Source organism: Schistocerca serialis, chromosome 4 (assembly GCF_023864345.2).
Source record: "Schistocerca serialis cubense isolate TAMUIC-IGC-003099 chromosome 4, iqSchSeri2.2, whole genome shotgun sequence".
NCBI lineage: Eukaryota > Metazoa > Arthropoda > Insecta > Orthoptera > Acrididae > Schistocerca > Schistocerca serialis.
In genome coordinates, this window is record NC_064641.1 from 683,364,626 (window position 1) to 683,378,433 (window position 13,808).

At 37.3% G+C, this 13,808-nt stretch overlaps 1 protein-coding gene across 1 annotated transcript in view; it reads right to left on the minus strand.

The window, feature by feature from the left end:
* Positions 1-3,960: 3,960 nt before the first annotated feature.
* LOC126473170 (uncharacterized protein DDB_G0284459-like) overlaps positions 3,961-13,808 on the minus strand; it is a 424,439-nt gene continuing 414,591 nt past the window's right edge. The window contains exon 20 of the mRNA XM_050100050.1: positions 3,961-4,993. Within this exon, the coding sequence (XP_049956007.1) occupies positions 4,874-4,993 (120 nt within the window). The 3' untranslated portion in view covers positions 3,961-4,873. The remainder of the gene's footprint in view (positions 4,994-13,808) is intronic.

The window sequence follows — 13,808 nt, forward strand, 5'->3', positions numbered from 1 at the left end:
AGACTTGGATCCACTACTTCACATCAGAGGCTAAGGAACAATCAAAACAATGGTGTCATTCTGGTTCTCCAAATGTCAAGAAGTTCAAGCAAACACTGTCAGCAGGGAAAGTTATGGCTTCAGTATTCTAGGATAAGAAAGGCATTCTGCTGGTCGACTACCTGGAAAGAGGTACAACAATCAATGTGGCTAGGTGCTGCAAGACATTAACAAAGCTACACTGGGCTATACAGAACAAAAGGAAGGGTCAGATGACAAAGGGAGTTTGATTGTACCATGACAATGCCTGCCCTCACATCACCCATACCACGATAGATCTCATCACCAAATTTGGGTGGGAAATCATCGACCATCCTCCACACAGTTCTTAATTGGCTCCCAGTGACTACGATTTGTTCCCCAACTTCAAGCAATACTTCGGGGGCAGAATGAAATTCTCAAGCAATGAAGAGCTGAAGGCAGCTGTCCATTCCTTCCTGCATGAGTCGGTGGAAGAGTGGTACAATCCAAGTATGAAAAAGTTTCTGGAGCATCTCCAAAAATGCTCTAGCAATAAAGGCCTCTTATTCTGCCTTTTTTCCCCACTTTCTCCACATTAATCATATGGACGACAAAATATGGGATCAACTTTCTGAAACCACTTATAATGTTTTGTAGGTTAAGGTCCCAGATATCACACTATGCAACAACAATTAATTGAATAAATGTGATAACAACAGTTGTTTCTATAAAGATTTTAAAAAAATTGACATGTGACAGGACTCTTACCCACTATCTTCAGCATACCAGCCAACTAACTTAACCACAATGTTATTAGATTTAACCCTCGAGTGAGCATGCCAATTTCCATAACACAAATGGGTGCATGGCATACTTTATGCACATGTAAAGAACTGCTGTCTTTATGTTACGAAGGTAAAATCCATGAGCAAAAGCACAGTGTAATCTTAGTTTAATTAAACAATGATAAAATAAATGTTCACTGAATAATTCTATTACCACGTACATGTGCAACCCCACAGTAACTATCTGCTCGGAGCATAGTTGCATCATCACCGAGCGAGGTGGCGCAGTGGTTAGCACACTGGACTCGCATTCGGGAGGACGACGGTTCAATCCCGTCCCCAGCCATCCTGATTTAGGTTTTCCGTGATTTCCCTAAATCGTTTCAGGCAAATGCCGGGATGGTTCCTTTGAAAGGGCACGGCCGATTTCCTTCCCCATCCTTCACTAACCCGAGCTTGCGCTCCGTCTCTAATGACCTCGCTGTCGACGGGACGTTAAAACAACACTAACCTAACCTAACCATAGTTGCATCAGATCTCAGCCAAATACTTATCTGATTACTAATTATCTTGTACACAACTGCCTTGTTGTGGGATTGTGTTGTTAGCTTGGAATGTAGTCATTTTCTTGCACAGATCATAAATTTTTTCTCACCTAGGTCGTTGTTTATAAAATATTACTACTGTTCACTTGGCCATATGACAATATAGCTTGTCACTGTCTTAGCTGAAGCAATAAAGAAGGAGTAGATATGGGCTCACAATTGTAAAACAGCAATGAAACTGTAAAAGACAATGTTCATTGTGTACTTTACATACAGTCAAACCCACTCAAGATTCAATAACTGAAGTTGTCATTGCAGCTTTCTTCTTTGTTATCCTCAATGGCCAGAGACAGTGGCCATGTGTGTGTTGGTTGTGCTTTTGTGAATATGTGTGTTGTCTAATTTGGAAGAATGTTTACCAGTCTTTTTGTTGCATCTGTAATGACTCAAAATCTCCTCTATGATGAGTAATAATCTATCCTTTTTATAATATTGTCACTAGGCAGAAAGAGCTTTTTCTAATGTGTAACACTAGCCCCAATCAAAATTTTAAAATGCGGAAAAGTGGTGTTACCAGGAACAAAGCAAGGACAATTTGATATGCCATTACGGATGAAATGAATAAGCTTGGCATAGCAAATGACACTGTTTGATATGAAATTCAAATCACTGGCTACTAAATTCAATGAATTATTCCTAACAGTAGCTGAAAACAATATAGTTCATCCTTAAAACTTACTTAGATACATAGTGCATATGCGACCATGAAAGATCAATTTGTCAAGTCATCAGTTAGAGAGGTCAAAAAAACCGCTAGTCACTAAAAACCAATGAATCTTGTGACTTAATGTTATCTCACCCAAAGTACTAAAATCACGTGCTGATTTGGCAGTACCAGCCTTGAGTTACTTTGTAGCCAATCTGGAGAGACAAGGTGTATTTCCCAAAAGACTGAAGTATGATGTAGCGACACCAATTTGCAAAAAGAGGAGGTAAGTGGCTGACTTATCATTATAGGCCAATCTCCCTCTTTGCTCTTCTGAGAAAATTTTTGAGAAAGTAGCTTACCACAGAACAGTGAACCATGTTTTCAAGAATTGTCTCTTAAAAACAGCTCTGTTTGGCTCCTGTATATGCTTCACTACTGAAAATGCCACATATGATCTCATGAACTCAATTCTAGTAGAACTAAACAACAGAAATTACCCTATTGGCATTTTCTTTTACCTTTTAAGGCTTTTGTTGGTGTAGATCATAAATTTGATTAGGGAAACTAATATGTGTTGTCATTAAAGGTATTCCCCTTGCATGGACGGATTCATATCTTAATAATAGAAAACAGGGGGTCATATCAGCAAGTGATATACTTACCCCCACCCCACCGTCGCCACTCCCATCATGCACTGGTGCTGCTGCTCACAGTGTGGTTTCAGTTACCTGAGACTGCAGTCGTGTGTGCGAGTTACCTTTGCGTGTGTGTGTGGGGGGAGGGGGGGGGGGGGGGGGGAGGGCACATGTATGTCTGTCTATTGTTGACAAAGGCTTTAACGGCTGAAAGCTATAATTGTGATATTCTTTTTGTTGTGCCTACCTGTGACTCAGCATCCGCACTATATGGTGAGTAGCAACTTTCCTTCTCATAATATTATTAATGATACACTTGTCCCACTCTTATTCTTGGTCTATATAAATAATTTACCTGAGACATTGGAGGAGTCTTCAAAAATTGTAACGTTTGTTGACGATGTGTGTATATTTATAAATGGCTCAAAAACATCCATAGTAAACACATCCTGGAGAATAATGGAACATGCTTACAACTGGATCACAGCCAACTGTAGCTAATGTGAAAAACATTTAAACTACAGAAGCATGCAGTAAGAATATTGTGTAAAGTTGACAATCAAACATCTTGTGGAAGCCTCTTTGTGGAACAAGGGGTCCTTAATGTTTCATTCACGTATATTTCATATCATTCAGGACATAGTATTTGATTTCTATAAGAAAGACACAAAGAGCACATATAACTCAGAAAACTCATCACAAGAAAACATTAAAATCTTGACACATACGTCAGATGGCTTACGCTATAATCAATTTGAGGTACATCAAAAGCAGCTATCAAGCTTAGTTTATCAGAAATGATCTGGACTTTATATTAAGAAATTATGACAGGGATCCATGCTTGCACTATCTTTTCATCTTATTAAGGAATCCTTACTTTAAAGACACAAAACATAAAGAAATTCGTATTCACACGACAAGTCCTGTATAACCAGTTTCTTTTTCTTCTTTTTCAGCTGGGGAATGCCAACACTGCATTTCATGTCACTAATATACATTTTTTACACTGAAATTGTTTTTAATCTCTTGTGGGTGGGTACAAAACAGTTAAATTAAGGTAGGCTTTTATCAATAGCCTCATATTCCTGTGCCAGCATGTTATGAAGTCAGATTAATGGCCAGGCTTACTCAGCATGGTAATATGGTTATTAAAAGGTGCTGTACTTGATTCATATCATCCTAGACTAAATTTTTTCCACTAACAGAAGCCAAATAAGCTACCCTGGGTTAGGTGCCACTACATACGTATCACATTTTGACAGACAAATTATACACAAAAACTCAGATAAAATGTTGTCATTCACATTTGATTTATTCTCAGAAGGTCTAACTGTGTACAAATAGCCTCCTCTTATATAAACAGATACTGTTAAAAATATTCTCCATGGGAGACTTTGTGTAAGTCTAGGTACTGTAATTTATTAAAGATTGTTCGATAGCCCGTGATTTGTTTTAAACCTATGGTAGAAACAGATGTAAGACTGTAACTAAATAAAACAGTTCTGACACAACTTTACAAATATTCTAAAAATTAAATCAGAAAATAATTTTATAATCTATCACTTATATTCATCTACATATGAAAGAAAATACCATACCTAATGAATATTCTCCAGTACATACAAGTTCATTAATAGCAGTAATCTGAATGCATTTTCAAAATACATGATATCCACAAATAAATAACATAATTGTGTCTTCACATATAGTTTTAAGGTGGGTTTACATTTTCCACTTCTGTTTCAGTCATTGTTGATTTTAATACTGAGAAATGTATCACATAAACAAATCTCTCAATGAAGTATTGCCTTTTTGTTCAAGTAACTACTTTGTACATTGCCGCAGGATTCTAACTTAATAACAACTTTATTTCTCAAAATATATTATTTAATTACACAGTGAAAGTACTGTTATTTTATGTATAATGAATGGATTTCACATTATATAATAACTACAGACAACAGAACTTGAGCATACTTTTGCTTTTTAAGAACAAAATATTGCAGCAGTAGTATTTATACAGAGTTATCACAGTTACTGACAATTTTTTACAATATTACAGTATTCACAGTCATCCCATATAAAATAATGTCCAGGAATTAACTGTGTAAATGATATAACAAAACTCAAATCATGAAGTATTCAGCTGACAAGCCACTTTGGCATGTGACTAGGAGCCGAACATCACATCCAGAATCTTCATGAACTTCTTCTTGGGGAATTAGTAAGCAGTACCTTGCCTGCTCTTTCCCCCGCACTGTACAGCACAAGTTTTTCAGACTGGTAATTGGTAACCATTTCTTCAATGGAGTCAAAGCTCTGAAAACAAGACGAAAATCTAAATATATTTAACCTAAGAAAAATTACCCAAAATTCCAATCATAAAGGCTTAAAGCACATGGCTGTCAATTGTGAGAGTGTAGCATTCATTCATGCTACTGAAATCTGTTGATCTTATGGTGAGTCAGGTTTATCTGTGCTGTAGGCCTACATTGTATTTGTGAAAATTGACAAAAAGCTGCATCACTGGTTTCTCAACTTTCATGTGCAGTGTAAAGATGAACTATGTTGAATCTCTTTTAAATGCTAACAGGAAAGTAAAGCTGTGAGGATGGGTCATGAGTCGTGCTTGGGTAGCTTGCTCAACAGAGCACTTGCCCACAAAAGGGAAAGGTCTCGAGTTCGAATCTCAGTCTGGTATACAGTTTTAATCTGCCAGGAAGTTTCATATCAGCACCCAGCCCACTGCAGAGTGAAAACCTTATTCAGGGAACAGAAAAGTAAATTACCAGGAAAAGTTAGCTGCAAAGGAACTAGGGCATATGTGATCTGATTGAGAGAGTGACACAATCAAATAAGCGTCACTACAAGCAAACATTTAACAAGGAAGTGTACAGTTAGCACAAGTGTGGGTGCAGCATAAGAATATCTGATTTTCAGTTCAGAAGCAAATTTGTGAACTAATACATCTGTTAGGGATCTTGTACATTTGTCCCAAAAAATGGAAAAGCATGAAAACTCTCATTTCACACAAAAATGCAAAATGGAGAGTTGCTGAAGCTTACACATTATTTATTTGTCGCCCTACACTGTACTTAATTATATACAAAACAACAAAATTCCACAAAAAATTCTTTCATCAGATAAGTTATTCATCTTACTGTTATTATTATTATTATTATTATCACTGTTGTTATTATTGGCAGTGGCTGTCGATGTATAAACTTGTTGATAAGCATAACTGTTGTGCAGCAGGTGCTATTAATTTCATGCTCTCAAATTATCAGAATCTAAAAATTTATGAACACCCAAAACATTTACTCACAAGACGCCACTGATATTAATGCATCAAATGAATTCCCAATTTCTGCGACACAAAGGCTTTATATAAAAAAACAATCTAATATTAAACTACTTATTGGTCTTCCATGACCAGGAAAATTCCACAAGTTTCCATATTAGTAACATTGCTTTCTCTTGTGCATATTAATGAAGTTTAATTAATGACATTAATAGATGCTAAGTTTGTTTTGTTTGCAAATGACACAAATAATGTGGTAAATAAAAAGGATTATGAAACTTCCTAGTAAAAAGGATTGTTACCAAAATTTCCATGGACATAGATAAATGGTCAATTCACTGTCATCAAACTTAAAAATGCCAGTCTGCGATACATAACATGCAGGAAATTTCCATACAGCATTAGTGTAAAATGTGAGACATGCAGATAGAGTAGGTTGACAGCATTAAAGTTTTAGTATTATGATTTGGCAACAAAAATTGTTGGAAAAATATGCCACAGAACTGATGAACTGTCCAAACAAAATTTTAATTCCAGTGCCAATGATGATGATGATGTATAAATGAAAAAGCTGGCATAATTTATTTACTTTTATTCTACATCTTCAAACCAAGTTATAATTTTTGAGTAAAAATGTGTACATTTCAAATCAACAAAAACAATCAATTTTTTAAAATATAATGTAAGTGTATAGATGAAAAATCTACTCACCAAGGGGCAGTTGGAGAGCACTCATATAAGAGGTATTAAAGTTTCCAAGCTTTCAGAGCTGGCTCCTTCTTCTGGCAGAAGAGTTGAAGGGAAAGAAAGAAGGGTGAAGGAAAAGGAAGGTAAGGTTTAGGAAAAGAGGTAGAGTTTGGAAAAGTCACCCAGAATCCCGGGTCAAGGAAGACTTACCAAATCGGATGAGAAGGAAAGACCATACCTCTGGTAAGTCTCCCCTGACCCAGGGTTCTGGGTGACTTTTTCAAACTCTAGCCCTTTTTCTAAATCTCACCAGTCCTTTTCCTTCACTCCTCTTCCTTCCTCCTCAGCCTTCTGTCATAAGAAGGAACACCTGGTTCCAAAAGCTTGCAAACTTTAATACCTTTTATAAGTGTGTTCTCCTGCCACTGCTTGGTGAGTAGATATTTACTGATCCACTTACATTACAACTTATGCTATGAATTATACATGGTGTGAATTCAAGAAAATTCCTAGTTTGTTCAAGTACCTGGATATACTAATTAATTTTTTTCAGTATATTTATCCCTCTATGGAACTTTTCAGAAGTAATATATGTGTATTACTATCTTGTACTATGGGTCCACAGCTTTTACACATTTTTTGAATGATGTTATGTTTCTTTAGCTTTTATTGACATTATTTTACTATACAATTTAGGTGGTTGTGCCTTTTCCAAGCATCTACCACCAGGTGTAGAAGTAATAAACTGGAATTTCCCTATATATTGTGCTAGCCGTCAGTGTAGAGCCCATGAAACTGCATCTGCAGCACCATCTGCTTCCTGCAATGGCTGACGATGAATGTTAACACACAGCAACCCAAGTTCCATACATCGGTATCTGTTTCAAACCCATAAACATGTCGACTTTTGTGCCTACGAACTACAGTTTGCAGACAGAATTGGTTTTCTGTTGTCATTTGAAGAAAACTGCTGCAAAATCGCATCGAATGCTGCTCAAAGCTTTTGGCGAACATGCTGTTGTGAAAACACAGTGTTTTGAGTGGTTCAAAAAATTCAAAAGTGGTGATTTTGACATGAGAAATGATTATCACGGGAAACCACTGAAGAAGTTTGGAAACAATGAATTGCTGGCCTTATTGGATGAAGATGATACTGAAACTCAACAGGAACTCATGGAACAATTGAATGTGATGCAGAAAGCCATTTCTCTTTGGCTGAAAGCTATGGGAAAGGTGTAGAAAGTGGGAAAATGGCTTCCACATGAACTGAATGAAAGACAGCAACCAGATCAAAAAACCACTTGTGAAATGCTGCTTGCCAGATACAAAAGAAAGTCATTTCTACATCAAATAGTGACAGGTGATGAAAACTGGATATATTTTGAGAATCCTAAGCATCACAAATCGTGGGTGAATCCAGGCAAACGTCAACATCCACAGCACGACCAAATTGCTTTGGAAAGAAGACAATGCTCTGTGTTTAGTTTGATCAGAAGGCTGTCATCTATTATGAGCTGCTAAAACCTGGTGAAACCATTAACACTGATTGCTACCAACAGCAAATAATCGATTTAAATTGAGCATTATGTAAAAAATGACCAGAATATGCAAAAGGCAACACACAGTCTTATTGCTCCATGATAATGCCCCATCACACACAGCAAAATGGGTCAGGGAAACAATCGAGGCATTCAGTTGGGAAATACTACAGCATGCAGATTATTCTCTAGGCTTGGCTCCTTCTGATTATCATCTATTTGCATCACTGGGACACATTCTTAGTGAATAATGGTTCAATTCATATGAAAATTTACGAAAATGGCTCACTGACTGGTTCTCTTCAAAGGAAGAACTGTTTTTTTGGCATGACATTCATAGCCTGCCAGAGATGTGGGAGAAATTAATAAATAGCAATGGATGTTATTTTGGATAAAATACTGTTTATCAGTTTCAAAATACAGACATGTAATTATTGCAACCAAATTCCAGTTTCATACTTCTACACCTGGTACTAGACATAATACAATGTATTGACAACAATGTGATGTGGGATTAACAGTCTGTTCAGCCAAGTTTGCAGTTTGCTGACGTGCATACATTCAAAATAGTTTTGACATGCAGGTTAATATTGGGCAAAAATAACAATGTAATTGTTATAACTTCAAGTTGAACAAATATATTTCAAGGAAGACGCAATACATGAAGGTCACAGATCAAGTAAACAGAGTAAGACGTGTGTGCACTTTAACAGTCAAATCATAACTGCATCCAAGTCTAGCGACCGCTGGCTGGCAGGCCGCTTAGGTGGTGCTGCTGCTGCATGGCTGGCAGACAGCGCCGCATGTAGAGGATGTGCGTAACTGCGCGGCGGCACTTTGAAAGGTCGGCGAGTCACAACAGTAATATATACACATGTCAAAGAAGTATTGCTAAATGGTTGCTCTTTGATATGCATGCATATTATGTTGTAATCTCTACCCAATCTGCAGGCCAGGAATCTTCTAATTGTATGAATGTCAACAAACTGCAAAATTGGTTTATGTACTGTTAGTCCCATATTACACTGTTCTTAGTACATTGTAGTATGTTTTGTAGATGCTTGAAAATGGCAAAAATGCTGAAATTGCAAGAGTAAAATTAATACAACAACAGCTAAAAGCAACTTGGCATCATTTAATATGTGAGTGTCTTTGATACCAACACCTGAGTACAAAAAATCAATACTAGGAATAAGAACAATCTTCAAAATGAGTAAAAGTCACTGGAATTGGTCCAAAAAGGTCTCCATTATTGAGAAATACATATACTCAATGATCTTCCAGCAGTCAGAAAAATGTTTTGCTTTCAATAAACTATAGTTTAAGAGAAGATTATGGGATTCATTGATGATAAACATCTTCTACTGCACTGAAAAATTGTATATCCATATCTTATTACATAATCACATAATGTGAGTTCATGCAGAAGCTGACTTATGCTTTCCTTCAGTGCAGTAATGTGATCTGTGTAAGCAAGCATTATAAAGTATTTTCTTTCGATGACACATGACTACAATAGTTTAAAATAATCTGATGCACTTTAATGGATATATATTTACATATTTGTGATACACGAGTATTTTATATTAATTTATAAACAAATAAATTGGTAAGAGGTTTCTGGTACATTTCACACACTTGTGGGCCATATCACTTACGATCTGTTCACAGACTATTAGCATTTTATTTCTTTTGTAAACCGGTATGATGTATTTTTGTTTTTCCAACATGTTTTACATCCATGTGGATTCTTCACTATGAGTCTGTGACACTAGAAGTGTACTTCGGTTAATCTTATGTAATCAAAAGTTAAGAGAGGGATGAATGATTGTGCATTAAAGAACGGTATTTATTTCCCTCATGGTATGTTGTCTCAGCACCATAACCATATTTGAAAAACGGAAAATAGAAAACACATTTGGGTATGGGAAAGTGTGTTTCCCTAAGTTTTTGGAAAGTGTCACAAAAAATATGGTTGTTAATGGCACATTGTCTTCTTCCAACATTACAACACTTATTCATTCATGCACAGCCATAAAATGAGCATATTCTTTATTCAGATATTTGTCCGTTTACTTTACACTCCATACATGTCCCCCTGCCTCCCTCTGGGGTTTATTTATCTTTCCAAAGTCACAAAGTAATATAATCCATAGCCATTGTTTCAGATTTCCAGAAGTGTCTTTGCCCACATAACATTCCCATGCAGTGAAGTGAAGCCTTCAGTGAGTGAGTTTGAGAAACTGCCATGAATCATTCAATTAGAAGAGGGTTTCTTATAGTAGATTTAAAGGTAACTGTTTGCAAATGCAAAAATTTAGTTAAATTTCTCAGTACTTTTAGTGTGAGCTATATAGAAACAAGAAAGATAAGTCAACTTTTAGCAAAGAAGACACAATGAAAATGGCAGTCTCAGCTATATACTTCATGACTGAAACAAGAAAATACTGAAATTCTATTCATACTCCTTCATTATACAAAAGTACAGAAAGTGGCTTATTTTCCCACCAGCAGCAGGATGAGAGACAATTACAAAAGCTATCAGATGCACTAACTTTTGGAAAACCATGGTTAAATCTACTGACAAACAAAAGAGAAAAGAGCTGGGGCAACATGACTTGATATGGATTACACTGAAATATTATCTAGAATGTAGGGGCAATGGATACACAGCATTGCTATACAACAAAGAGATCAACAAATGACAGTCACATTATTCCCTGATAAGCAATACATGTACCCCTTGCAAACTTCTGTTGAGTGATACATGTTGCGTAGAAAAGAAAAGCATAATTTTTGAAATGATTATATACACAACTCCCTCCATGAACCATGGACCTTGCCATTGGTTGGGAGGCTTGCGTGCCTCAGCGATACAGATAGTGGTACCGTAGGTGCAATCACAACGGAGGGGTATCTGTTGAGAGGCCTGACAAACGTGTGGTTCCTGAAGAGGGGCAGCAGCCTTTTTAGTAGCTGCAGGGGCAACGGTCTGGATGATTGACTGATCTGGCCTTGTATCATAACCAAAACGGCCTTGCTGTGCTGGTACTGCGAACAGCTGAAAGCAAAGGGAAACTACGGCCGTAATTTTTCCTGAGGGCATGCAGCTTTACTGTATGGTTAAATGATGATGGCGTCCTCTTGGGTAAAATATTCCGGGGGTAAAATAGGCGGGGACTACTCAGGAGGACGTCATTATCAGGAGAAAGAAAACTGGTGTTCTACGGATCAGAGCGTGGAATGTCAGATCCCTTAATCGGGCAGGTAGGTTAGAAAATTTAAAAAGGGAAATGCATAGGTTAAAGTTAGATATAGTGGGAATTAGTGAAGTTCGGTGGCAGGAGGAACAAGACTTTTGGTCAGGCGCATACAGGGTTATAAACACAAAATCAAATAGGGGTAATGCAGGAGTAGGTTTAAAAAGGAATAAAAAAAATAGGAGTGCAGGTAAGCTACTACAAACAGCACAGTGAACACATTATTGTGGCCAAGATAGACACGAAGCCCACGTCTACCACAGTAGTACAAGTTTATATGTCAACTAGCTCTGCAGATGATGAAGAAATTGAAGAAACGTATGATGAAATAAAAGAAATTATTCAGTTAGTGAAGGGAGAAGAAAATTTAATAGTCATGGGCAACTGGAATTCAGTAGTAGAAAAAGGGAGAGAAGGAAACGTAGTGGGTGAATATGGATTGGGGGGAAGAAATGAAAGAGGAAGCCACCTAGTAGAATTTTGCACAGAGCACAACTTAATCATAGCTAACACTTGGTTCAAGAATCATAAAAGAAGGTTGTATACATGAAGAACCCTGGAGATACTGACAGGTTTCAGATAGATTATATAATGCTAAGACAGAAATTTAGGAACCAGGTTTTAAATTGTAAGATATTGCCAGGGGCAGATGTGGACTCTGGCCACAGTCTATTGGTTATGAACTGTAGATTAAAACGTGAAGAAACTGCAAAAAGGTGGGAATTTAAGGAGATGGGACCTGGATAAGCTGAAAGAATCAGAGGTTGTACAGAGTTTCAAGGAGAGCACAAGGGAACAATTGACAGGAATGGGGGAAAGAAATACAGTAGAAGAAGAATGGATAGCTTTGAGGGATGAAGTAGTGAAGGCAGCAGAGGATCAAGTAGGTAAAAAGACGAGGGCTGCTAGAAATCCTTGGGTAACAGAAGAAATATTGAACTTAATCGATGTAAGGAGCAAATATAAAAATGCAGTAAATGAAGCAGGCAAAAAGGAATACAAACGTCTCAAAAATGAGATTGACAGGAAGTGCAAAATGGTTAAGCAGGGATGGCTAGAGGGCAAATGTAAGGATGTAGAGGCTTGTCTCACCAGGGGTAAGATAGATACTGCCTACAGGAAGATTAAAGAGACCTTTGGAGAAAAGAGAACCACTTGTATGAATATCAAGAGCTCAGATGGAAACCCAGTTCTAAGCAAAGAAGGGAAAGCAGAAAGGTGGAAGGAGTATATAGAGGGTCTATACAAGGGCGATGTACTTGAGGATAATATTATGGAAATGGAAGAGGATGTAGATGAAGATGAAATGGGAGATATGATACTGCATGCAGAGTTTGACAGAGCACTGAAAGACCTGAGTCGAAACAAGGCCCCAGGAGTAGACAACATTCCATTAGAACTACTGACAGCCTTGGTAGAGCCAGTCCTGACAAAACTCTACCATCTGGTGAGCAAGATATATGAGACAGGGGAAATACCCTCAAACTTCAAGAAGAATATAATAATTCCAATCCCAAAGAAAGCAGATGTGAAAATTACTGAACTTTCAGTTTAATAAGTCACGGCTGCAAAATACTAACGCGAATTCTTTACAGACAAATGGAAAAACTAGTAGAAGCCAACCTCGGGGAAGATCAGTTTGGATTCCATAGAAATATTGGAACATGTGAGGCAATACTGACCCTACGACTTATCATAGAAGAAAGATTAAGGAAAGGCAAACCTATGTTTCTAGCATTTGTAGACTTAGAGAAAGCTTTCAACAATGTTGACTGGAATACTCTCTTCCAAATTCTGAAGGTGGCAGGGGTAAAATACAGGGAGCGAATGGCTATTTACAATTTGTACAGAAACCAGGTGGCAGTTATAAGAGTCGAGGGACACGAAAGGGAAGCAGTGGTTGGGAAGGGAGTGAGACAGGGTTGTAGCCTCTCCCCGATGTTATTCAATCTGTATATTGAGCAAGCAGTGAAGGAAACAAAAGAAAATTCGGAGTAGGTATTGAAATCCATGGAGAAGAAATAAAAACTTTGAGGTTTGCCGATGACATTGTAATTCTGTTAGAGACAGCAATGGACTTGGAAGAGCAGTTGAACGGAATGGACAGTGTCTTGAAAGGAGGATATAAGATGAACATCAACAAAAGCAAAATGAGGATAATGGAATGTAGTCGAATTAAGTCGGGTGATGCTGAGGGAATTAGATTAGGAAATGAAACACTTAAAGTAGCAAAGGAGTTTTGCTATTTGGGGAGCAAAATAACTGATGATGGTTGAAGTAAAGAGGATACAAAATGTAGACTGGCAATGGCAAGGAAAGCGTTTCTGGAGAAGAGAAATTTGTTAACA